The sequence below is a fragment of the Ctenopharyngodon idella genome, chromosome 16, assembly GCF_019924925.1.
Source record: "Ctenopharyngodon idella isolate HZGC_01 chromosome 16, HZGC01, whole genome shotgun sequence".
Taxonomy (NCBI): Eukaryota; Metazoa; Chordata; class Actinopteri; order Cypriniformes; family Xenocyprididae; genus Ctenopharyngodon; species Ctenopharyngodon idella.
The window spans coordinates 23,361,826-23,389,794 of NC_067235.1; the positions used below are offsets into that span (position 1 = coordinate 23,361,826).

Below are 27,969 nucleotides of genomic sequence, written 5' to 3' on the forward strand. Positions count from 1 at the left end.
ACTAGTGGTCGTAACAAATCAGTTCTCGGTCACATGGTCATTTTGAAACAGTATCTACGCGCGTTAACTAGTCTTTTTGTTTACTTTTCAGGGCGCGTAAAATATTTTTTATTGACTGGACCATAATAGGACAGAGCGACCATTTCAGCTGTGTAAGTTAAGAGCGCGCTCTCTCTCTCTCTCTCTCTCTCTCTCTCTCTCTCTCTCTCTCTCTCTCATTCTAATTTAGGACATTTTAACTTTTTCTCTGTCCCTTCCCACTTAGCCTGTTGGTTAAAAAGAGTGGGTTGATCGGAGATCCTTGCTGCGCCTTTATTCCTCCTCTCTCTGTCATTCTCTCTCTCTTTCTTCTCCTCCTCTGGACGAGCTCACAGCATCCATCATCTCCAGCTTGCACTCTATGAGACTAGACTGTACAATCCTCCATCTAAAAGGGGGCTTTTCAAGAGGAATCCTTAGGAATGAGGTATGTGGCTTTAAATGCATTTAAATTGACTAGCCTATAATGATTCTGTAAAAGCAGTTGCAACTTAGAAAACTGGTTTCATGGCTATTGGATTTCGACTTTTGAGCATAATTTTTAGGATTAGTAACTGAATTTTGCTTATGTAGAACATTCTCTGACCTGCATATTTTCAAGTTTGAGCACACAGCAGGAGATGCAATGGTGGAGATTACTATGCTGAATATGCATGTTGCATCAGCCCATGTGAATTAACTGTACCAGTTAGTCTAGTACAGACTATTATGCAGAGCAGTATCCATTCAGAATATTGTTTTAATATAACTTTATTTAGTAGTTGTTAATTGATTAATCATGTCTTAGAATACTTTTATTGTTCTTCAATGAAACTTTTTCTTGTTAGGAATATTTTTGGCTACAAATGGGTCTTTGGAGATTAAAAGTTCTTGATGTTACATTATTGGTTCTTCAGATCAATTTATTTGCATCTGGGTTTTATAAAGCACCATGCAGTAGCCTACAGTTTTGTGTGTGAAACTTAAAAGGCTCTTTTATGGCATCAGGCTGTAATGCCCTTTTCATTTGGCAGTGTATCTATTCCTGGAGTGCTTGTAGTGAGAATTAATTTTAGAATTTGTTTAGAATGTGTTTGAAAGCTTGTCAATGTTGGAAGGCGCATAAGTGCTCTTCACAGACTGAGCCTTCAAAGTGACAACACCTGCTCTTGACATTTCTAAGTGAATACATGTCTTTTATGCATAAGCAGTAACTGAGCCTGCAGTTGAGATAAATGAATTTGCAGCAACCCTAGCAAACAGTCAATCTGTAATTTTTTATTTTTATCTCCATTACCTAAATATACAATTACTGCACAAAAATAGTCAGTTATTTAACTCTGCAGATAATAATTTACAGATTACTGAGTGCTGAAAAGAACTGCTAATGTAAGAGCCCCAATTATGAACAAAATTGTGTATCAGATCACATATTAAAGGGATAGTTCACCCAAAAATGAAAATTCTGTTATCATTTACTCACCCTCAAGTTGTTCCAGACCTGTATGAATTTCTTTGTTCTGCTGAACACAAAGGAATTGACTACCATAGTATTGACTACCCCCCCATTGACTACCATAGTATTTATTTTTCCAACTATGGCCAGTCACTAGTCAGGTGGTTATAATATAATTACATGGAAAACTGAGACCTACAAAGCATTTGACCACTGGATTTATTGAAATCATTTCACATTTAAGGAGTGTTTTCTCAACATTGCAACATTACATATGTAATCAACTCCTGACGAACACATTCATTATTTTAATTATCAATTAAACATGTATTTCTATGGAAGGCTTTTGTCTTTTTGTCATTTTTATTATAATTTTTATTATTTTAAATATATTTATTTAAGTTTTTACATTTTAATCATTTATTAAATTATTAGCTTTTCATTAAACTCACAAACCCCCTGCAGTTCCTTCTTGAACCCCAGTTTGGGGAAACCCTGTCATAATGTAATGTTTAATGCATTTTATGTTGGTGAATGGAATATATTTTCTTTCTCTTTGTATTTTATATCAATATGGTGCAATATTATCCTATTCTATTCAATGTTATAAACAAGTTAGGTCAAAAGTAATCTAAAAGTAATCAAAAAGTAGTGAGATTATATTGCATAAAATGTGTAATGTAATGTATTACATTACTTAAATGCAGTTGGATATAAGGTTGAATTGAGTCTTGTTAAATGCCATTATAACAGTGCGCTGATTTTAGCGACCCTTTAGCAAATTTTAGTAGATCTTAATATTGTGCCTGAGACTAAAAATCACAAATATTAGAGGTGGTTGTGCAAGAGGGAAAGAGATGTCTGCAGCACACCTGCTGGATGATTTTGCTTTGTGGAACAAGCTAAGCAGAAATCCGGGTGCCAAGTGTAGCATGAGAGACATGATTCATGAATACCTGTTTGGTCTACATTTGCAGTTATTCCCGTGCTTATGCGAGTCAACTTTATTCTATTGAGACATTGAGAGTTAATGTCTGCAGTGTGTTTTCAGCTGTAAAATTACAGCACTTTATTGGCTGTAGTGCCACAGCAACCATTCATCTTCACAGCGGCTCAGCTTGTTTCTAAACTCATCGCTCAAATAGGTGTAACAGAGCTGAAGTAAGTCGATGTGTGAGTGTTTTTCATGCAGTTATAAGATAAAGATCCTTTATACCATCTGACAGATTAAGTTAAACTATTTGCATCCTGCTGTGAGGCATCCACACATCTTATCCATTGTTGCTTTTCTTTAAAGACATTGTGAACAAATGTATACATGTATGCCTTCACTTATATTTGGTAACTGTTATGGAACAAAATAAACTCTCAAATTATTTAGGTGTCCTCTCTTTCAGTCACCATTGCCAAAATACTCGCCTGAACCCCTGCAGGACACATCTGACCTAATTTAACTGTACAGCACTCAAGTCCAGTCCTGATCACCCCAATATGAAGAGTAAAGAGTCTCTCGTGATAAACCACTGAGAAAGTAAATCAGGATGGGATTGTCCCAGAAAAAAATATTTGATGATGCATACTTTATTAATTTGATTCATACATTAATGTCACGTTTTCCCCTTAAAGGGTTAGTTCACCCAAAAATGAAAATTCTGTCATTAATTACTCACCCTCATGTCGTTCCACACCTGTAAGACCTTTTGGTCTTTTGGTTTACACAAAAGAACACAAATTAAGATATTTTTGATAAAATCCGATGGCTCAGTGAGGCTTGCATTGCCAGCAAGACAATTAACACTTTCAAATGCCCAGAAAGGTACTAAAGACATATTTAAAACAGTTCATGTGACTAAAGTGGTTCAACCTTAAAGTTATGAAGCAACAAGAATACTTTTTGTGCACCAAAAAAACAAAATAGTGACTTTATTCAACAATATCTAGTGATGGGCAATTTCAAAACACCGCTTCATGAAGCTTCGAAGCTTTACGAATCTTTTGTTTCAAATCAGTGGTTCAGAGTGCGTATCAAACTGCCAAAGTCACACCCCCCAGTGGTGAACCATTGAAATTTCAAAACACTCATGACGTAACGAAGCCTCGTTTACTGAAATCACATGACTTTGGCAGTTTGATACAAGCTCCGAACCACTGATTCAAAACAAAAGTTTTGTAAAGCTTTGAAAATTCATGAAGCTGTGTTTTGAAATCGCCCATCACTAGATATTGTTGAATAAAGTTATTTGTTTTTTTGGTGCACAAAAACTATTCTCGTCGCTTCATAACATTAAGGTTGAACCACTGTAGTCACATTAACTGTTTTAAATATATCTTTAGTAGCTTTCTGGGCGTTGAAAGTGTTAATTGTCTTGCTGGCAATGCAGGCCTCACTAAGCCAACAGATTTTATCAAAAATAACTTAATTTGTGTTCCGAAGATGAACGAAGGTCTTACAGGAATGGAACGACATGAAGGTGAGTATTAGTATTTATTAGTATTAGTATTTATATAACTTATTACATTATATTATTTAGTTAAAAAAATCTGTATTTAAAGAAATTAATACTTATCCTTCTTTATCCTTATTCAGCAAAGATGCATTAAATTAATCAAAAGTGACAGTAAAGACATGTTATAATGTTACAAAGGATTTCTATTTCAAATAAAGGCTGTCAACTTTTCATCAAAGAATCCTGAAAAAATGTATCATGGTTTCACAAAAATATTGCACAGAAAATTCATAGTAATAAGAAATGTTTCTTGAGCACCAAATCTGTATATTAGAATGATTTCTGAACAATTAAGTGACACCGGAGTAATAGCTGCTGGAGTAATTCAGCTTTGTCATCACATGAATAAAGTTATTTTGAATTGTAATAATAATTCACATTATTACTGTTTAATGTATTTTTGATATAATAAATGTAGCCTTGGTTGAGTATAAGAGACTTACCAAAATCTTACCAATCCCAAACTTTTATATGGTAGTGTATACTGTTGTTTATTGAAAATTCATGTTTGTTAATAATATGTTATTGATAATTAGAGAATTTAACCTTTTTATAAAGTCTATGTAGCAGTTTACAGTCATAATTCATTAATATATATATATATATATATATTTACCTTATTCTTAACATACACTGTAAACCTGAATAAGTTGGCAAAACTCAAAAAAAGTTTAAGTAAGCAGAACTGGCAGATGTCAATTTTGTACTCATACATTTTAATTGCTCCTAACTTAAAATTTAACTTAAAATTCATACATTAAACTTAAAATTATCATGTAATCTTAACTTATGTAGATTTATTTTTGGTGTTTTTGCCTTAACTATGATAGGACAGTAAGCAGACAGAAAGCGAAGTGGGACGGGATCGGGAAAGGTCCGTGAGCTGGGACTCGAACTCGGGTCGCCCGTCGTGCAATGATTGCAATATGTCGGCGCGCTGCCTACAAGGCTATCGTCGCCGACATCTTAACTTATATTTTTAGTAGTGAAAATTTAGCTAGCTATAACTAGCTAATTCAGCACATGCTAATTGGCAACACAATGCTTTGATAACATTAGCATAGCCTAGCAATTGCTGAAAGAGTACGGCAATATAGAACATTTATGAAATACCTGTTCTCAAACTAAGCCCATGCTCCCCTCGTCACCATGATGGTAACCTCCCAAAAAAACCCACATAAAAGAAATCCTTGTAAATTGGGATAGCAAAGTATTAAACACTACTAAAATACCCCACTTAACATTAATCTTGCACAAAAAAAAAATTATATAACACTTAATTTTAGCATTTATTCTCCCTTTCGAGTGCCATGGCATGCTGGGAAATAGAAATCTCAGCCCAGTTTCAGGTAAATTTAAGTTTGTCTAAATTAAAAGAAACAAGTTCATTCAACTAAAAAAAAAAGAAGCAATCCAGGTTACTTAAAATGTGTCAGTTTCGTGAACGCAAAAAAAAAAGAAGTTCTAAATACTCATAAAAGTTAATTTGATTGAACTAATTTGTTTAATTTGAGTTTGCCTTACTCAAACCAATTAATTATTTTGAGCGTTAGGGTTTACAGTGTAAGAGCGGGCGCGGCCATTGTAACTTGATTGTGTTTAGGCTCCTGGTCTCATCCGCTTCCAGTTATTTTAGCTACCAAAACTTTCCGTTATGCTGCTTGATATCGCATTATTTGTTATCATATTATTTTAATTTTTTATTTTAGTCATAAACACACTGGTTTGTAGCGCAAATTATTTGACCATTTACTGCATTTTTTTTATTCTTCCAGTTATTTACTATAGCGGCTAATGAATCGGAAGTGCCCACACAATCACAGAAAATTGCTTACTTCCGCATTGCTGCATAAGGTGAATACACTTTGTGTTCTCTCTTTATTTATTTATTTATATTTTTTCTGGCTCAGTTGTGAGGCTCAGTCCACTATTCAGATCCATTCTCTGCAGATTCTTACAGAGCTCAGATAATGGCTGTGTGCTTGGCTAGCCAGATCTACCACTGCCTGCTTGGCTAATAACACCTCAGACCTCTGCAGCCTGGGAGAATTACCCTCTCTGTCTCTCTCTGCACGAGTTCCGGTCGGTCTGTGTTTCTGAGGACAGTTCTAGTTGCCCCGGGTGATGGACGAAGTCACAGAGAGTCATGCGAGGTTAGAAAGGGCTTGAGTTTGAGGGTGGGTGTGTCACTGAGAGAGAAGAAAGAGCAGGGTATATTGCCCATGACCAAGCTGACAGACAACACATGGAAAAGTAAAGGAAAAAATGGGGAAAATGCAAAAGAGAACAGCATTCCACAGAGAACGATGTGTGTGGGAAAGTTTGCCTGCTTTCTTTTACCATCCCTTGTCTGAGAGTTTATCCAAAAGATCCAGCATGGGCATAATATGGCAAACTAGTCCAAGACTAAAACCAAGTCTTCAGCAGGGAATTGTGAACTCATTCTACGCTCTGCACAATCACTGTAAGTGAAATAGACCATCTCTTTTCCCATTTCTTTTCAAATGAAGTCATTTTGTATTCCAGACAGCAGGCATCCGTGGAGATGCTTGCCTAAGCACTCTTGAGGTTGCTGGGCCCTGTCCTCCATGTTTGCAATCTGGATTTACTTTTGGTTTATGGAAATGTTGCTGCGTCTGTTGATAATGTTCTCAAGAACAACAGGAGCCAAAATAAGCAGAGGCATAGATCAAATACTTGCCGATACTTGAAGTTAAACAGCAATGCAGCTTTGTTCAGTCTTCTCGGCATCAAAGTTCTTGGTGTTTCCTTTCTGAAGACTGCCACAAAAATGTTGTGCTTCTCTACTTAATCTTTTATTGTTAGAGTTTAAAGATTAAAGTTTAGATTGAAGTCCAATGCTTTTTTTAGAGAAGGTACAATGAATGCGCAAACACACTCCTCCTTCTCTTAGCAGTAACATGCATTCATGTATCCAACTTCAGGTCAACCAGTTCATGCCAGTTTCCATCCATCTCTCTCTCTCTTTCCCTCTCAGGCGTACCGTTTCCATGTACCCATTACTCTACATCTCTAAAAAATGCACCATAGCGTCAGAACTTCCTGCTCTGGTGCGTCTGAGGCTTTTGTGCCCTGAATTCAGCTTTTTCTGGGCTTTGTAGTTCCTGTCTTGTACTTACAGTAAACCACTTCTGTTGGACCTCTGGATCAGAGAGCTTAATGGGCCATATCTTTGGTGAGCTTCTTTTTTAAATTGAAAACAGGAGAAAAAGGTTACACCAAGGAAGTGTGCTTTGGAATTGTTGCTCTTTCGAGAAGACACAAATCATACTGTTTATTTTTTTTGTGTTAAAATGTGGATTCTGTATATATATATATATATATATATATATATATATATATATACATACAGTGTACATGTGTATATATACACATACAGTGTTACATAATCAGATTACTTTTTTTCAAGTAACACATTGCCTTTAAATTTACAATAAAATATGTGACCCTGGACCACAAAATAAGTCATAAGTCACACGGGTATATTTGTAGCAATATCCAATAATACATTGTATGGGTCAAAATGATCAAATTTTCTTTTATGCCAAAAATCATTAGGATATTAAGTAAAGATCCATGTTCCATGAAGATATTTTGTAAATTTCCTACTGTAAATATATCAAAAATGTATTTTTGTGAGTGGAAATGCATTGCTAAGGACTTCATTTGGTCAACTTTAAAGGTGATTTTCTCAATATTTTGATTTTTTTTTTTTTTTTTTGCACCCTCAGATTCCAGATATTCAAATAGTTGTATCTCGGCCAATATTGTCCTATCCTAACAAACCATACATCAATGAAAAGCTTATTTATTCAGCTTTCAGAAGATGTATAAATCTCAATTTCAAAAATTTGACCCTTATGACTGGTTTTGTGGTCCACGGTCACATATATGAGTTTCTTTTTTAGCACAAGTATACTTTATGTATTTAATCTCACTTTAGTAACCAATGTCTTTGCTGCTGACCTTTGATGATCCAATTCAACCATACTAATAAGCAAAATTTACTTTAGATAAGCATCACATTTGTGTTTATTTTTCTTTAATTTTTATTGCTGAAGTAAGAATGTTGAACTTCTTCTCTTCTCTTGCATCCAATTTTCTTGTGATGCAGAATGGCAGCACAGCTGAAAAGTTTGTAATATACTTTTTAAATTTTATTTTCTATAATTTTTTTATTTTTGTTTCAAATAAGTCCACAAGGAACGAATTTGCTGTTCATGTGTCCAAACCCAGAGGAGTAGTGCACAGATGAATTGTTCAGAAGACATAAACTCCTTTTTCATTGCACTTCCATGTTGGTCTCATTGATTAAAACTCACATTGCATCAGTAAATTTCCTCAACATCAGCCTGCGCTCTATTAGATAACATTACACATCAGAGATGAGGGTCTTTCTTTAGGGATGTAGTCTGTAATTTCACATCTGGTTGGTTGTAAAAGATTTCATGTAAGCAGAGAAGAGTAACAATTAGTTACTTAAATGACCCCTTATTTTGCACAGACATCACCGTAAACATCCTGTTGTTAAAATAACTTAAAGTCAATGATATGTTATCATGTAAAACTGATGTAATCAACTCATTACCTTCCACTTTATTTAAATGGTGCCTGGAGTCCTACATGAAAATATAAAAAAATGCTTATGTAGTGTTGCTAGAACTTACTTGGATATTTGGATATGGTCACTGAGATATTTAAAATTGGTTAGAATCACTGGACCACTGTTATGTCTACTTGCTTTTCTGGCTCACTCTTTGAGGCATGACTATTCAATTCATTCGGTCTTTACAAACAGTATTTCAGTAGATCTAGCAGGTGGTCTTTTATTTATTTATTTCGGCCTGTCTCACTTAGAAACCATCTAGCTGCTAAAAACATTCCCTTTCACTGGGCCGTTTAGCTAAACACAGTCTATATTGTGCTCTGTGTGTAGTTTAAGGGCTGCACAGAGACAGGTGCATAAAGATGACATTAGCGGAGATGGATGTACTGGTCAAGAGATGCTCATGTCTAGAGAAGGATAGTTAGTCTGTTTGGTGACTCGTCAGAATTCTGAGCACATACAAGAGCTCCCAAAGACTCCAAAGATCTGAATCATGCCAGCTGGACATAGCACAGGGTTGCCAAATCCTCTGTCCAGCAAGCTCTCGAGTAACCTCTGATCCAGAAAGGCTTGTGAAAATGTAAAGCCACACATAAAGCTAAATAAAACAAATAAAATTGTTATTCAACACAAATTATAAGTTTGCAAAGTTTCCTTGTTTAAAGAATAAACACACCCTCTAAAGACTATGCTGTGGGTCTGCAGTGAAAATTAGAACTGCAGGCAAGCCTTTCTGTTTTGTTCTATTCAGGATCATGTCTTTAAAACCAGAGTTTTTAACCAGACGTCTACAAAGGGGGATTTGTGGAGGAGATTATTAAAAATATAAAAAATTTTTTTAAACATTTTAAGTATTTGTTAATTGGTTTTCCCTTATATAACCTAATTATATTCTCATGGGAAAATTCCTATAATTGTATTATAATTCAGTTTTTTTTAAAAGTGTGTTACCCTGATAGTGTTTTGTGTTTATGTGGATAACACTGTCCAATATCTATATATGTTTATTAACTATTTTTTCTGAAAAGGCCAGTTTTGAACTTTAATCATGTGGCCAATTTTTTTGTACCACATATTTAATATGGTAGTAATTACGTAATCACAAAGCAGATTTTAAGTAGTTCAGGGAGCATATTAATATTATTCTTAAATATATATAAATTTGAATTTTTTTTAATATTATGCATTAAATGTAATAATGTTAATGGTCTTAATGATAGTAATTTTATTATATATATATATATATATATATTTATATATTTATTTATTTATATTTATTTATTTTTATTTATTTACTTTTATTTATTTATTTTGTGATCCCTGGGTTTGCTGAGGTCCCTTGTCCTAAAAAGTTTTTCCTTAATTGAACATATTAAATCACTTAATTTAGTCACTTAATGCTATTAAAATAGCTATTAAAATTTTGCAGTCAAACAGTCTGATGTTCAGAGGCTCAGGAATTCAGAATGTGAATTCACACAATCTGGCAACAGCAGAGGCACAAAGAACTTTCCCTCTGTCTCATTTTCTCACTTTCTCACACAAGACAGTGTGTCATTTTCCCCTATGAATATCCATGAACTTACACTGGAACAGAATGAAGTTAAATTCGATGACATAAATTAGCTAAATGGCTGTACTGGAAATAAATGTTTGCTTCTTTCATTTAAACACAAAGACCTTATGTTGTGGTATGTCACAGTTCCCATTTGACTTTTATAATGCTGTTCTTTGACTTTGTTTCTATTTACCGTCTCTCTCTCTCTCTGTTCAGTCTCAGATCAGCGATGTTCCTGCATATACTGCTGCGTACCATCTGCCTCTTTGTCTTGTCATCTTCGGTCGTCCTCAGTCCTGCAGCAGGTTTGTCTCACCTCTACCGTTCAAGACACAGGATATGATTAATGATAAATAACAGTAAAGGTCACTCAAACTAGATTCCAATTACAGAGTGTGTTATTGCACTTTTATTGCTTTCCAGCAATGCAAAGCCTGTAAATGCACAGTAAAATTATAAGCTTTGGTCCCACTTTATATTAGGTGTCTTTAACTACTATGTACTTGCATCAAAAAAATGTTTGGTACAACATACTTGTTGTGTTCATGTATTGCAAAACTCTTTTGTTGCTATTGAGGTGGGATATGGGTAAAGTTTTTGTGATGCTGTCAGGTTTAAGGGTGGGTTAAGGGGTGGGGTAAGGGAAGGGTAAAAAGTGTATTATAGATGTAATTATTTAAGATGTATCAAATGATAAATTTAAATGTTAGTAGTTAAAGGCACATCATATAAAGTGGGACCTAAGCTTTAAATACTGAATATGGAAATCCAATTCAGTTCAAGCCTAAGCCAGGATTAAACTGCCAGTTCATTAGTATCTCAATCATTCATGTCTTTTTCTCAGATGAGACCACATTCTTACAAGTGGCCATTCCTGATAGGCCAGTGTCTGCCATTTTGGGGGGCTCCTTGACTCTGCCCTGCATGGTGAGTCTCTCCCGGACCCCATCTTTGGGTCGGCATGCTGCACTGACCCAACCACGAGTCAAATGGAGCTTTCTTTCATCAAACAGAGAGACAGAAATCTTAGTGGCCCGTGGTGAGCGGGTAAAGGTGAGTGAGTTGTATAAAGGCAGGGCTTCACTGCTGAATTATGCTGCCTCTTCAGCTGATCTTACCCTCAGACTGGATGGGCTGATACACAATGACACAGGCTTCTACCGCTGTGAAGTCCAGCATGGCTTGGAGGATGCTCACGACCAGGCCCAAGTCAAAGTAAAAGGTGATTATTATTTTAAAGTCTCTGTATGTGACAAAACTTTAGATTTTGCCACATACAGTATAGTCACGATGATAATCATAGTGTTTTGAACCCAAGTAGTTCATAAGATTGTGATAGAAATTCCTGCTTAATTACATACAACAATAATATTGTGAAATATTTTTACAATTTAAAATAACTTTTCTATTTTAATGTTTTCATATGTAATTTCATTCCTGTGATTTTCAGCATCATTACTCCAGTCTTCAGTGTCACATGATCCTTCAGAAATCATTCTTATATACTGATTTGATGTTTAAGAAACATTTCTTATTAGCAATGTTGAAAACACTTGTGCTGCGTAATATTTTTATACAGCTAATAAAATATGGTGGCTGTTTTCTTCAAATGCAATGTTTTAATAAGACAGATGTTTTCCACACTAGAAAATGGCAACATACCAGCTCAAAAGCTGTGATATATGGGAGCACTAATATGCTGTGTGTTCTTAGGTGTTGTTTTTCTCTACCGCCACACCTCAAGTCGCTATGCCTTCACTTTTGATGAGGCCAAAGATGCGTGCAAGGACATTGGAGCTCAGATTGCTTCTCCAGAGCAGCTGCTGGCTGCGTACCACAGCGGCTATGAGCAGTGTGACGCTGGCTGGCTTTCAGATCGCTCTGTTAGGTGAGTGACAGACACATCAAATAACCAAATATGCCATCCTGGGAGGTGTATGTTTGGACTAGATGTGATGCAGACAAGTTTCCAGGGACTAGCAATTTGTCTATTCACACGTAAATCAACAAAATCTCAGTCGATAAAACATTTTTGACATTTAATATTTGGAATAGATTTCTGGACAAATAGTGTGCAACAAAAGTCAGTCTCATTCATTTTCTTCATAGGGGAATTGATGTAAACAATAACATAAAAAAACCTTTCAGGACAGACCTGCAAACAGCGAGGCTGTATAATGCTATGGTATATGCTCATGTTATGTTAAAACAATCAACCTACAATATTTCAACTTGTTTTTTAAATAATTGTTTAATAGCAGAACTCCTGGTGAAAAACTATATTATTCACACATAATTCTGCAAAGAAATCTCTACCAATCAGAGATTCACTACAAGCAAATTGCAGAAAAAGAAGTCTTTAGGTCTGCCCACTCCCATGATGCACTGTGAATGACGGAAAAAAAAAAAAAAAACTGGTAACACTTTAGTATGGGGAACAATTCTCACTTTTAACTAGTTGCTTATTAGCTTGCATATTGGCTGTTTATTAGTACTTCTAAAGCACATATTAATGCCTTATTCTACATCCCTAAATCCTACCCCATACCTAAACTTAAACGTTACAACAAACTTACTAACTATTAATAAGCAGTAAATTAAGAGTTTATTGAGGCAAAAGTCGTAGTAAATAGTGAACATGTGTTCCCCATACCAAAGTGTTACCCAATTTATTTTTACAAATCAAAGTTTGTAATGTTGTTATTCACCTTGTAGCTGATTGTTTTGGCTCATAGCTTACATGAAGGCAAAAAAAATTCTTTATAGGAAAAATGATTAGGGAAAATAATTCTGGAACCAAGGCTGGTGAAAAAGTAGGCAGACACTGTTGCAATCTATTGAATTTCACACTGGACTAACCAGTGCAACATTGTCCTACCACAGTGTTTAAGATAAAAATAATGAAATTATATTTGTTAACAAGATTAAGCTTAGATGGTTTTGACTAATAACAAAAATACATGTATCTTTAAGGCCAATTAAAATGTTTTTATGCAATGCCTTCTTAGATACCCAATCCAAATGCCCCGTGAAGGCTGTTTTGGAGACATGGATGGATTACCAGGCGTTCGAAACTATGGCTTGATGGATAATGATGAACTCTTTGACGTGTATTGCTATGTGGAGAACATTCATGGTAAACCACTCCCAAAACATTACTAATATTCACTTTTGCAAACAATGTGCTCCAAATTAGCTTTTAATATTAGCAAGCAGTCCATATATAAAGAATGCACCCTATTTACGATGTGAAAGCAAAAATTAGTTGTTTATTTATTGATGTAACTGTTTTTAGGGGAGGTTTTTCATGGGTCAACCCCACAGCGCTTTAGCTTGTCAGAAGCTAAGACATACTGTGAGCAGCAGGGAGCTCAGCTAGCCACCACTGGCCAGCTGTATGCCGCATGGAATGATGGTCTGAATCACTGCAGTCCTGGCTGGCTTGCTGATGGAAGTGTTCGCTACCCCATTGTGACCCCTCGTGAACGGTGTGGGGGCTCTGAACCTGGTGTCAAGACAGTTTATCGTTTTAGCAATCAAACGGGATTCCCGGAACCAAACACTCGCCATGATGCCTACTGTTTCAGAGGTATTTGACAGATGGGTTTGAATCTGGAACCCCCAGGGGGTGCTAGAGGGTCTGTAAAAAAATTGAGAGGAAAAAAAATGCATTTTTAGGGCTGTACACTTGAAGAGTTAGTTCACCCAAAAATTATCCCATAATTTGCTCACCCTCAAACCAGCTGTATATGACTGTCTTCTTCTGAGTTATATTTAAAGATTTCTTGCCTCTTCCAAGTTTTATTATGGAAGTGAATGGTGCCATTTTTTTTTTTAAGCCCAAAAAAGCGCATCCATCCATCATAAAAGTAATCCATATGGCTCCAGGGGGTTAATAAAGGCCTTCTGAAGTGAAGCGATGCATTTTTGTAAGAAAGTATCCATAATTATAACTTCATAAACTGTAATTACTAGCTTCCGGTAACGTCCGTCCGCGCGGTCACAAGACAGTCTGGCATATGACGTAGGATGTAGGAGAAGCATAAACTTAGGTGAGAGTAGACGCCTCTCGCGGTTCAAACAAATAGGGCTGGGCAACAAACTCAAGCTCCTCCGGTGTTTTGCTTTATACTCTGCGCTTCCGCATTCGTCAATACGTCATGCATCGGAGGCATTAGAGGTCACCCTTCTGCCAGAACTAGACCTACGTACGGTCTTTACCTGAAGCTAGTGATTACAGTTTATAAAGTTATAATTATGGATTATAGAAGGACGCTTCAGAAGGACTTTATTAACCCCCTGGAGCCGTATAGATTACTTTTATGATGGATGGATGTGTTTTTTTGGACTTCAAAATCAGGAGCACCAAAGCTTGGAAGCTTGGAAGAGCCAGGATTTTTTTTAATGGAACTCCGACTGTATTTGGCTGAAAGAAGAAAGTCATATTACACCTAGGATGGCTTGAGTGTGAGTAAATTATGAGATAATTTTAATTTTGGGGTGAACTATCCCTTTAAGTTATTCATGAAATATGTTTAACTTCCTTTTTTTACATTCTCTAAATTTATTCTGCTTTCTAAAGACTGGTCAGAAATCATGAGATTAATTTTTTATAATTATCATACTTTTTAAAATTTGTGAAGAAAAGAATAAAAGTAATGTTTTCCCAATAATATTTTAACAATTTACTATTACAATGACCATGTAAAAACTAACTATTTAACATTTTAAACAATTATTTAATTTTGTTGTCACATTTAATATATTTCTCACACAGTATGAATGGATTTTTTTTATATAAATGAAAATATACAACTGCTTTTATATTTTAGGAAGGGAGTCCCTCACAATGATATCATTATGTTTAGCAGTTCTTGACATCAAAAAGTTGAAAAAACCCTGACCTAAACTATCAATCCCATACAATCATAAAGCTTAGATAAATGTATCTATTCTACTCTTCTTCTGCAGCTAACAGCAAGTCTCAGACAGTCCCACCTATAAATTATATGGCAACAGAGCCAGAGGACACCGAGCAGCATATTGTGACTTTAGCAGATCCCCAAGAGGAGTACAGCATGGATCAGGTCACTCAAGAGTCAGAAAATGAAGCTCAGGGGGCTGTTGAGTCGTTCTCCATTTACAGCACGCAGACTACTTCAGAACCTGAGGAACACAACCACACCCCAAACTCTCAAGAAGATGTCACTGCTAGCACCAGAAGAGACCTCACCACCCCAGCCAGCACAGACAGATATCTTGAGTCCACTGAGGTCACCAGGCAAAAAGTTCAGTCTGTTCCAGAGATTTACATGGATCCAAAACACAATAATTTCATGCAAGAAGGAGAACCAGATATAAAAGCTTCATCAATTGATGGTGTTAAGAGCAGCAATCATAGACACTACCAACCAATGCCAGATACCAACTTAGAGCTAGGAGAGCCCATTGACTTCATCCCACCTATAGAGGCTCGGCCTGAGACAACAGAGGCACCGTCGCCTCAACCAAAGGAGATAAATGGGTCCAAACACTTCCAACCCATGCCTGACACTAGCCTGGAGGATGAGGATGAAGATCATGTGACTAGTGAGATCTCTATGACTACTGAGGGCACTACATTGGAATATGACTCAAGCAATGACACCACAACGTACAATACTTCAGTCCAGTTGGGTCTCTCAACATACCTTCCTGAAGGTGCTACAGTGGAGAAAATTGCAGGAAATATCACAGAAGCTCCAGAGTCAGAAGAAGACCGAGGTCTTTCAACACACACAACTCAGTCCACCTCAGTAAGAACATCCAGCATTAAAGATTGGTCGGAGGGTTCCGGTGAGGATTTGACCTTGTTATCCACAGAAAAGTCAGAACGTCTGGTCACCTCACATATATCAGAGGCATATGGAGCATCGACAACTGAGACTATGACAGAGAGCTTCTCATTAACACATCTGAACAATATTAGTCCAAGTAAGTAAAAAGAAACAATATATTCATACAGTGTATCAGCAAATAATATTTTTGTGTGCTTTTTAATATCCACACATATACCGAAATCAGGGTTGTGTGACATTCAGAACTGAATTGAGAATGCCTTTAAAATTGTTCAATTTAAAAAAAAATGAATTGAATTTGGATGGATGGGTGGGTGGATGGATGTTTGGATGGATGGACTGATCATGGATATAAATACCATTAAAATTCTTTGATTTTGTTCACTGTCAGCTTTAAAACCCATACATGAAAACAGTTCTGCAGACCATCACAATGTTGAGAAGACTTCAGCTGGGACTGTTCCCGTGTCTCTTGGTGCAGTTGATGATGTCAGCAATTATTCGACTGTGAGCACAACACTGAATGAAACCGAATCGTCTGAAGGTTCTGGCGATCAAGATGATGTCCTGCCAGTCACACTGTTGACCACCCCTATGCCTCATCTGCTGGGCACATCAACCACACATGGGCCTGCACAAGTAGAAATCAGTTCTCCACTGGAAATGGAAGGAGTCCTCCCTGAAAGCACCACTCCACCTGGCCTTGGGATTGTGGAAGAAGAACTGGAGAAGGTGGAGCAGGAAGGGCTTGGAGGAGCACCTAAATACCTAATCACCACATCCACTGAGCTTAATAATTCTACTATAACTTTCAACGTTGAAGGCAGTGATGAGGATGAGTCCTCCGGAGAAGGAGAACCTCCAGGAAACTGGTCTTCAGTTACTAAGCATCCATACTCAAAAGTGGCCACCATCACTCCCTCTAACCTGACAGATATGCAGGAGCATAATGAAACCAATAGTGATAATGACGATAATCAGGACAGCACTGTGGGACCCACGACAAGTCTGGAGGTTACATTTCTTCCTCATGGGACTCAAAGTCCTATCTGGCAATCTGTGTCCTCTTCCACAAACCCAGGAGAGTTAAGAGCAGATGTTGAATTCAGTGGGGAAGCTGCACTTACCACACATGACATCAAAGCCTTCAGTGAATCTGACTCCACCAATGCACCCGTCATTGAGCAGATGGAGCAAACCCAAAAACCATCCACTACTACAGCTGGTAGTGAAGATGATGATGATGATGATGATGATGATAATGATTATGAACTTATGACTAACAAAAACAATACTGAAGATGAGAATCATGTCAAAACCACACCTGAGTCTGCCACTCTACCTGCCAGAACTACACAGAGAGTGCTGGTTAGGACAGGTAAACACATTGTACTACTGTCAAAAATATCTTTTATAGTTCTCCATTCATTTACCATGAGGAAAACAAAGAAAACTTTCCTAAAATGTGGTCATTTGAAGAGAAAAAAATTGCCTAAAAGTATTTTAATTTTATTTGATGATAAAATATTAAACTAGGCTGCTTAAAAGTGTTATTTTAATGTTATTTATATACTTATTTTAGTCATTTTGTTATGTGCTTTTGCCGTTTTTTTTTTTTTTTTTAAAGAAAAAAAAGATATTTATGTATTTTTATTTCTGTTTTAATCATTTAAGTACTACACCTTATTGTAGTTATTTGCCAAAGCATCATTTCTAATTTGCGTTGATGTATTTATTTAAGTTTAGGTTTTTCATCTTATATTTATATTTTATCTTATTTCAACTTTATTTCAATTAACAATTCAAATAACAATTTTAATATAGTTTTAATTTTTTTCTAAATAACAAATAACTGTTATGGTTCATAACACTGCCTTAAACCAGCTGGGAGTGATAGCACCCTGTATTGGTTAATATCTCCAAAGGGGGCGCTGTTTCCATACAAACATTGGCAGAAACGGTGATTGGGACACTTTTTCCAAGTCATTTCAATGGCAAAAAGTGACCCAATCACCCTGAATTCACCCCTACATCTCTTTAAAATACCTGGAATCTTGATAACTGACATGCACTAAATCTCTAACATCTGATTAGCATGTCTATCAAAGACTACAGTGCAGACAGATAGAGATAATTTATCAGTGTTTAACCCCCATCACAACAAATAGTTTCTGTGGTGCATGAAGGAGGAGTTTGGTTTAGTGGGGCCATGATGACTAGAAACTGATAACAGAACAATCAGAATGGAAAGGCAATGGATCCAGTTGCTACTATGGCATGTTTTAGTTAGAGATTAACAGCACCAATCAGGAATCATGTTCTTTGAGGTGTGGTCCACAAGTTGTGTGCCATGGCTATACTATCAATATGGCATTTACTGCATAGTAGCACCACCTTGTGGTTATAATCATACTTGATTTTACATCCTTCACTTATGTACAATATTTTATTAGTCAGCTATAAAAACATTTGAATTGCCCTTCAGATGCATGTTTGGAGAACCCTTGCAAAAATGGAGGGACTTGTGTAGACAATGGAGCAGGTCGTAGGTGTCTTTGTCTACCCACCTATGGAGGAGACTTCTGCGAGACAGGTGAGTTACCTGCATGCCTCAAATTAACCAACTTCCTTAGATTAGACCGCTTAATGTTGTCCTCTCTCTCCCAAAAAAAGATCTAGAGCACTGTGAACCAGGCTGGGAAAAGTTCCAAGGGTTCTGTTATAAGCATTTCACCAAACGGCAGAAATGGGAGGTGGCAGAGCAGCACTGTCGCCTGTGCGGAGGTCACCTGGTCTCTGTTATGTCACCTGAGGAACAGGGGTTTATCAATGGTACGTCTGAACAGCTGTTTGCAGAGGTGGCCCCTTCCTGTTGATCGTATCAGTTTGACTTATCATATGATGTTAAAAATTTAAACTTGATGGAACCTGATTTGAACCCAATGGAATGTGTTCAACCAAGTGTCATTTTCAGGTTGTAGAATTTGAATAATTGTAGGAATATACTGCTACTTGTGTGCACATTCCAGACAGGATGTCAGTCTTCACAAGTGGTGTTGATTTTTCAGTAACTCTTTCTGCCAGTAGGTGGCACAAAAGTGAGTGATCAGTGAATCATCATTCGTTCGACCAATTTGTTCAAAAACACAGATTTATTCAGGAATGAAACATTACAGTGTGTTTATTCAGAGACGTGCACTGATTAAATCTGCTTTTGCTGCATTTAGAGCTGTTTTCATTGGCGAAGAGCAAAAATGAACAAAGTAAATGCCAATATTGTCTCTAAAATATAAGTTAGCCTACTCAGTACTAACTTCTTGTTCATTGAACTGTTATATAAAAGCAGTTTCTTCCTTGAACCACTGAAGCAGCACTTTTGCTCGAGTGATATTGCTTAAAGGGTTAGTTCACACAAAAATGAAAATTCTGTCATTAAGTACTCACCCTAGGGCTGGGCGATATGGCTGAAAACTGTATCACGATATCAGTGTTTCATATCGGTCGATATCGATAATTATTGGTATTTTTTATGACCCATTTAAAATAAGGACCAGGAGAAAAATATATTACATTTAAACATTTTTATTTTAAACTTAACCTTCCTCTGATCATAATCCCCTCAGTTATTAAGACAGAAATGTCAACAACCATGGAAAACTCAAATAATTAAAATGTTGCGCGGTGTTGCAGCTACAGATGTTGCTGGTTGAATACGGCTGTGCTCCAAAGGGTGAGCACGGCTAAGGTGGTACATCAAGTTCGTGGTATTACCAGTCTTGGCGGGGACGACGGTCTTGCATAATTTGCAGACGACATTGGTCTGACTACGGTCAGACTTAAAATATCCAAAAAACTGCCATACTGGCGAGCTGACTTTTCCTCTTTTATTTACAATTTCCTCGCTCGCTGCGGCACTCATTTTCTGCTTATCAGTCGCCGGTTACTGAAGAGGAATCCAGCAGACCAGCACGAGACAACGATATGGCGCAACCAAAAAGATACTGTTACATGATTGGCTGTTAGCGTGTCACTCCCTACGTTGCTAGGTTACCAGAAAGCGAGTGCCTTTGTTAATGCAACCAAACTTGCTTCGCAACCTCTGTTTTCTTCCGACGAAGAATAAAAAATATCGAACGTTTTATCGAACACATTTTTTATTGATATCGATCACGTGTCTATCGCGATACATATCGTTATCGTTTTATCGCCCAGCACTAACTCACCCTCATGTCATTCCACACCCTTAAGACCTTCGTTCATCTTCGGAACACAAATTAAGATATTTTTGATAAAATCCAATGGCTCAGTGAGGCCTCCATTGCCAGCAAGACAATTAACTACAGTGGTTCAACCTTAATGTTATGAAGCGACGAGAATACTTTTTGTGCACCAAAAAACTAAATAACAACTTTATTCAACAATATCTAGTGATGGGCAATTTCAAAACACTGCTTCATGAAGTTTCGAAGCTTTATGAATCTTTTGTTTCGAATCAGTGGTTCAGAGCTTGTATCAAACTGCCAAAGTCACGTGATTTCAGTAAAGAGGCTTTATGTCATAAGTGTTTTGAAATTTCAATGGTTCACCACTGGGGGGCGTGACTTTGATTTGAACCACTGATTTGAAAAAAAAAGATTCGTAAAGCTTCGAAGCTTCACGAAGCAGTGTTTTGAAATCGCCCATCACTAGATATTGTTGAATAAAGTCGTTATTTTGGTTTTATTTGGCGCACAAAAAGTATTCTCGTTGCTTCATAACATTAAGGTTGAACCACTGTACTCACATGAACTGTTTTAAATATGTCTTTAGTACCTTTCTGGGCATTTGAAAGTGTTAATTATCTTTCTGTCCTCACTGAGCCATCAGATTTTATCAAAAATATCTTAATTTCTGTTCTGAAGATGAACGAAGGTCTTACGGGTGTGGAACGACATGAGGGTGAATAATTATTGACAGAATTTTCATTTTTGTGTGAACTAACCCTTTAAATGAAGAGTCAAAAAGAGGTGTGTCAAGCTACTGAAGCAGTTTAGCTTACAGTACATAAAGGAATTCATAAAGGACCAAGTTTGTTGACATAACATTGAGGGGCCCAGCATTTTGTTCTGCATTTCTATACAATCATCTAAACTTTGAAGGGCTTTGAACGTGTCACCTTATTCATGTGATTGAATGAGGGTTGTGTTAACAGAGCCTGTGCATTTCCATCATATATGATGCATCCGGGTGTTAAACTGGAACTGGAGTTTATGTTGTGTCTTACTGACAGTGTATGCTGGTTATTTAGCATTTCTGTGCTTTTCTCTTTCCTTAGATAAATACAGGGAGTATCAGTGGACGGGTCTCAATGATAAGACCATCGAGGGAGATTTCCGTTGGTCAGATGGGAACCCTCTGGTGAGCCTACTTTGGATCTCTGCAAAAAAAAAAAAAAAACATGACAAAACATTTATATATTACATAATATATAACAGTTATATATTACATGCCCTAAAGCTGGGTTTTCCAGATTGGAACTGCAAGTTCCAATATTTTATTTTATTTTATTTTATTTATTTATATATATTATAAATATATATATATATTATATATATATATATATATTAGTTTTCCTCTCTCTTTCTCTCTCTGGCAGCTGTATGAGAACTGGTATCGTGGACAACCAGACAGCTACTTCCTGTCAGGGGAGGATTGTGTTGTCATGGTGTGGTACGATGATGGCCGTTGGAGTGATATTCCTTGCAACTACCAGCTTTCCTACACCTGCAAGAAGGGCATTGGTGAGTACATAACCTTCTGCAGGGGCGCTTTGGCCCAGACAGAGCAAAAGTTCATCATAGTTTGTTTCTCTTTAGCAGCGTTTTGTGGTCAGCCCCCTCTTGTGCGGCACGCTAAGATGTTTGGACGTCGTCAACTAAAGTACAGGGCGAATTCACAGGTGCGCTACCACTGTGAGCCAGGCTTCATCCAGAGACAGAACCCTGTCATTACATGTCAGGGCAATGGACAGTGGGAGGAACCTAAGATGACTTGTACACCAGGTGAAAATAGTTTTTATTATATTATATTATACATGCCTAAGCATCTAACTAAATGATTGAGCCATTTTGAGAGTTTATTTCATGTATTTTGCTCACAGTGGGACCTGCGTACTCAAATGGAGAACTGGTCACATGGCCCACAGGTCAGAACATGGAAATAATCATAGAAGATACAACAACAAAAACAACAACACCTGAATATTTGGATATAAAATGGAACTTTTGAAACAAGCACACTGCTTAGTAGCATTTCATAATTTCTTTCATTCTTCTGTTTATTATGTCATCCCTTCTTTTATCCTCCTTTAAGGCATCCATTGATCAACTCTACAAAGTTCAATGTTGTATAAAGAAATTGGTCCCACTTAACTTTTTTTTAAATGGTAAAATCGGATAACAGTTTAAGTACGGCAAACATCTATAACTGGATACTTAAATAGGACTTAAGAGTCATTAACGTTTTTTTTCTCTCTCTCTCTCAGCTGTTTTCTTCTCCATTTTTCTCTGTGTAGACCATGACACTGAATTACATTTTGTAATTCTAAGATAAAAGCACACTTGATAAAAAGCAACATCCAAACAAAGCTTATAAGTGTTGGACCAGGCACCCATTTCTTTTTGTTTGTTTTTTTAATAAATTATAAGATAAACCTATGAAAAAATGCTGTCTAACATCAGCTGGTCTGAATCACTTTGTTTTACGTTGTTGCCCTGTAGCATTACTTATACATTCTTAAGCATTCAGTTCAAGAACTCATAGACAAACAGTGACCCAACAGAAATAGTCTTATTTGTGTTGTTGGTTTTAGAATAATTGAATGAAATACATAAAATTGTCAACTTTTTCTAAAAAATAAAGTTGTGGGTCAGCAAAGCTTTATAAAGCAGGGTAGATATGCAATCCACAAATGTTTGTGATTTCAAGACCCACGTTGAGTCTAAATATGGTCATTCTGCGACTTGGTGCTCAGTTTTTCAGGTCTGTATTGTACTCTGGAGGATGGCCATTTTCAGTAGACTGCTATCATTATTTGTTTTAGAGATGCATCACTAACAAAAACATATTTTAGTTTTTGATGGCCTGAAACCAGGGCATATTTCATCACTCTAGAAACTGAATGAATTACATTCCAAACAGTCAGATCAATCACAATAAAAAAAGTTATTACAATAGGAAATGTGTTTATGAATTTTCTTGTTTTTTATTGATTAAGAATTTAAAACGCTTTCTTGGTAAATATTCTAACTAGCATCATTAGTAATTGTGAAATTTGTGGGACATTATGTTAAGTGAATTTGATTTGAGGTTACTGTTTGTCGTAGTTCAGAAACACTGTGCATGTGTATGTAATTTAGAAATAGCACATTAGGACTGTTACAAAAAAAAACAAAAAAACAAGCCTAGTAAATACAGATTTCATGTTTTTGTTGGTAATTTTATTCTCATATCTTGCAATCTCACTTGTTCATTGACTGCTAAAATAAATAAACAAATAAAAATCCAACCATGAGTACCATCCAGTAGGCTATATGGTGCTACACAATATAACATTTAGGTGATATATATTTAATGCCTGTTGCAACTGAAATATACTGCACAGCTTTAGTCGGAGCTAAAGAGTTGCATTTCAAGCTAGCAGCTATACAAGCAGGATTAAAGACTTTCTGTGTCTTTCCACACTTAATTTGGAAGTGATATAACCCAGGGCTAGCTGTAACCCAGAATGCTAAGTGTATAGCTCCTACATTTCCTTTCCTGTAGCTCTACACTCCAGAGAGCCTCTAGCGGTGCCCATATGTTCTATACAAATGAAGGATATGTTCTGCACCTCTTTAGGGACTTCTCCTTTAGGCTAGTGTGCCATATAAGTGCAAACAGCCTGTAGCAAAAATTTACCTGGTAGCAAAATCTGGAGCAGTTACCTGTAGCAATAAGCCCCATAAAGCCGCAAACTTTTGCTGGGATACCCAAAGCTCCGAACCCCTGGTTCTGCAATCCCTCCACAGCGCTCCCTTGGGTTAATGATGGGGAATCGTACACTACCATCCTGCAGCCAGCCTCCATCGCAATGGTCCAGCTGCTGAAACTTCCAAGATGAGTAGATCTGACCAGTCCTCGCTAGACCGGCACCCTCCTGTCTGCAGGCGTGTTCAGCTTCGACAAAATTCAACTGCCCTGGAATGAAGAAAACAGAGCCTGGAAAAGAAAAAAAGTAAGTTTTTTTTTTTTTTTTAAATTTGCATTTATAAGAGGAAAATAGAAATAATAACCCTGTATGTATAAGTTTAGTGAACAGTTGTGATCTGCACAACAAACTGAACTCTTTCTAAATGAATCAGTCTCATGTGGGCATAGTGAAAACTCAAATGTCATTCTACAGAGTAGCAGACTGTTTGTCTCTCCTAAAGACAAAAACAACAGATCTGATCGGGTGTGTCTCTTTTATTGTGTATTGGGAAAACAAACGGCAATTGTTTCTAATGGCCTTTTGTTTTAAACAGAAAGAGTTTAGTAGGGAAGATCTCTCCTATAAATCTGAGACGTCTTCAAGCAGATTCAATTTAGCTGTATACTGTAACAATTATTGTTTCAGGAAAGGATCACAGATCTAGACACACAGATGTTGAAAAAAATGATATGTTCAAAGGTTTGGGGTCAGTAATACTTAAAAAAATGTAAACAGTGAAAACAATGATGCATTTTTTTTTCAGGATTCTTTGATGAAACCAGACCGTAAGTTTAAAAGACATTAGAAATCTTTTGTAACATTATAAATGTATTTACTGTCACTTTTTATCAATTTAATACATCCTTGCATAATAACTTCTTTAAAAAACACTAGTGTAGTGTATAAAGATTTTAATGTACAGTATGTGGGAAAACCTCATCCTAACATTACTCTGTTTTCATAATATGTCAATATGTGAAATAATTTTTATCATCTGAATCCCATTCTAATTCTAATCACAGCAGAATTCACATTCACTGACCCTTAGTGGTAGAGGTGAAGCAGAAAGCATCATAGTGGTCCCGTGTTTTGTGACGAGGCCCATAACTTCGGATGCCTGATAGAAGTTCCCCTCCACAAGCCGGCCGTGGGTGCAGGACTGGGTAATTGACAGTTCCGTCACTCAGCCATCCAGCATTGCACCAGTCCAACCCTTCAGTCCAGGCTGAAAAATTAGATCATACATGGACACAGGTACAGTGTAAGCACCAAACACATACCAGTCAACTTAAAGGGATAATTCACCCAGAAATGAATATTCAGTCACGCTTTAGATTAGGGTCCAATTCTCACTATTAACTAACTATTAACTTTGACTTTTGCCCCAATAAATTCCTAATTACTGCTTATTAATAGATAATAAGGTAGGTGTTAAGTTTAGGTTTTGGGTAGTAGGATTAAGGGATGTAGAATATGATCATGCAGAATAAGTCATTAATATGTGCTATATAAGTACTAATAAACAGCCAATTTCCTAGGAATATGCAACTAGTTAAAGGGTTAGTTCACCCAAAAATGAAAATAATGTCATTTATTACTCACCCTCATGTTGTTCCACACCACTAAAACCTTCGTTCATCTTCGGAACACAAATTTTTTATGATATTTTTTATGAAATCCAATGGCTCAGTGAGGCTTCCATTGCCAGCAATGTTATTGCCCCTTTCAAGATCCATAAAGGTACTAAAAACATATTAAAAACAGTTTGTGTGAATACAGTGGTTCAACCTTAAAGGATTAGTTCACTTTCATATAAAATTTTCCTGATAATTTACTCCCCCATGTCATCCAAGATGTTGATGTCTTTCTTTCTTCAGTCAAAAAGAAATGAAGGTTTTTGATGAAAACATTCCAGGATTATTTTCCTTGTAATGGATTTCAATGGCCTCCAAACGGTTGAAGGTCAAAATTATAGTTTCAGTGCAGCTTCAAAGGGCTTTAAACGATACCAGACGAGGAATAAGGGTCTTATCTAGCGAAACGATTGGTCATTTTCGAAAAAAATTTAAATTTATATGCTTTATATAAACAAATGATCGCCTTCCAAGTGCTTCCGCCAAAACCGTACTTTCGTATTCTTCAAAAAGCTTACGCTGTATGTCCTACGCCTTCCCTATTCTACTTACGGAAAAAATTTAACTGGCGCTGCGTTCGTTCCGTAAGTTGAATAGGCCTTCAACCGTTTGGAGGCCATTGAAGTCCACTATAAGGAGAATAATCCTGGAACGTTTTCATCAAAAACCTTAATTTCTTTTCGACTGAAGAAAGAAAGACATGAACATCTTGGATGACATGGGGGTAAGTAAATTATCAGGAAAATTTTATATGAAAGTGAACTAATTCTTTAATATTATAAAGCAATGAGAATACTTTTTGTGCCCCAAAAAAACAAAATAACGACTTTTCAACAATATCTAGTGATGGGCGATTTCAAAACACTGCTTCGGAGTTATACAAATCTTTTGTTTTGGTTCAGTGATTCGGATCGCGTATCAAACTGTTAAACTGCTGAGATCATGTGACTTTGGCGCTCCGAACCACTGTTTCGATTCGTAAAGTTCCAAAGCAGTGTTTTGAAATCGGCCATCACTACATATTGTTGAAAATTTCTTGTTTTGTTTTTTTGGCGCACAAAAGTATTCTTGTCACTTTATAATATTAAGGTTGAACCATTGTAGTCACATGAACTGTTTTAAATATGTTTTTAGTACCTTTATGGATCTTGAGAGGTGCAGTAACATTGCTGGCAATGGAAGCCTCACTGAGCCATCGGATTTCATCAAAAATTCAGTTCACATTAACTGTTTTAAATATGTGTTTAGTACCTTTCTGGGCATTTGAAAGTGTTAACTATCTTTCTGTCAATGGAGGCCTCACTTAGCCATCAGATTTTATCAAAAATATCTTATTTGTGTTCCAAAGATGAACAAATGTCTTAGGGGTGTGGAACGACATGAGGGTGAGTAATAAATGAGATTATTTTCATTTTTGGGTGAACTAACCCTTTAATAGTGAGAATTGGACCCTAAACTAAAGTGTTACAGAAAATTCTGTCATCATTTACTCACCCTCAAGTTTTTCTAAACTTGTATGAGTTTCCTTGTTTTGTTGAACACAAAAGAAGATATATTGAAGAATGTTGGTAACCAAACAGTTGCTGGTCCCCATTGACTTCCATAGTATGAAAAAATAAATAAAAATACTACGGAAGTCAATGGGGACCAGAAACTATTTAGGTATCGACATTCTTCAAAATATCTTCTTTTGTGTTCAGCAGAAGAAAGAAATTTATACAGGTTTGGAATAACTTGAGGGTGAGTAAATGATGACACAATTTTAATTTTTTTGGGTGAACTATCCCCTTAATGAAACTTTGGGCAATATTGCTCAAAATGTACAATTGTACATTAAAGTAAACAATCAAAGTGCGTAAATATTATTATTACCCTGGTAAAGCTGTTTGTAGGTGGCAAGTGTTGCATCCTGTTCAGCACAAGCCTCTTTAGCTTCAAAGAAGATAAATCTGTACCGACCATGGTGACTCTGATAAGGAAATACAACCCCTGAAATACATGGTCAAATTAATAATTATATCATAATGAATATATTAAAATATATTAATTCATATTATTATGTAAAAATATGTAGGGTTAAGCATTATAAGTTATCTAAAATAATACACTCTATTATGATTTATTATCCTAATAATAATAACAAAAGTTATAAAAAGGAATAGTAATAGTTTGCTCTGCTTCTACTACTACTGCTAATTTTTTATTTATTATTATTATTAGTAGTAGTAGTAGTATTCTTTCTGTTGTTTTTCCTTTTTATAACTTTATTATTATTATTATTATTTACTGTTGTTCAAACTTCAGTGTCACCATGGCTGAACAAAAAAGGTCAAGATTATCTC

General features: G+C 36.3%; 2 protein-coding genes across 6 annotated transcripts in view; one reads left to right on the plus strand and one right to left on the minus strand.

The window, feature by feature from the left end:
- On the plus strand, positions 1 to 23,549 carry bcan (brevican). Of its 4 annotated transcripts, XM_051866277.1 has the most exons (15): positions 1 to 152; positions 266 to 466; positions 10,383 to 10,471; positions 11,011 to 11,388; positions 11,880 to 12,054; positions 13,175 to 13,302; positions 13,462 to 13,755; positions 15,138 to 16,139; positions 16,395 to 17,381; positions 18,489 to 18,596; positions 18,677 to 18,835; positions 21,318 to 21,400; positions 21,639 to 21,783; positions 21,859 to 22,044; positions 22,143 to 23,549. In XM_051866277.1, exons 2-15 carry the CDS (start codon positions 462 to 464, stop codon positions 22,268 to 22,270), a joined length of 3,867 nt encoding a protein of 1,288 aa, XP_051722237.1. In that variant the 5' UTR covers positions 1 to 152; positions 266 to 461; the 3' UTR covers positions 22,271 to 23,549. The 4 variants fall into 4 exon arrangements, with proteins under 4 accessions (XP_051722237.1, XP_051722238.1, XP_051722235.1 ...); XM_051866278.1 differs by lacking the exon at positions 1 to 152 and having other exon boundaries at positions 261 to 466; XM_051866275.1 differs by lacking the exons at positions 1 to 152; positions 266 to 466 and adding an exon at positions 10,175 to 10,299.
- hapln2 (hyaluronan and proteoglycan link protein 2) overlaps positions 21,279 to 27,969 on the minus strand; it is a 7,956-nt gene continuing 1,265 nt past the window's right edge. The window contains exons 4-7 of one of the 2 annotated variants that reach the window (XM_051866279.1): positions 27,500 to 27,616; positions 25,036 to 25,218; positions 23,968 to 24,241; positions 21,279 to 21,419 (exon numbers count right to left, since the gene is read on the minus strand). In XM_051866279.1, the coding sequence (XP_051722239.1) occupies positions 21,407 to 21,419; positions 23,968 to 24,241; positions 25,036 to 25,218; positions 27,500 to 27,616 (587 nt within the window). In that variant the 3' untranslated portion in view covers positions 21,279 to 21,406. Of the gene's footprint in view, positions 21,420 to 23,963; positions 24,242 to 25,035; positions 25,219 to 27,499; positions 27,617 to 27,969 lie in introns of those variants that run through there. The other variant, XM_051866280.1, reaches the window with a different exon arrangement.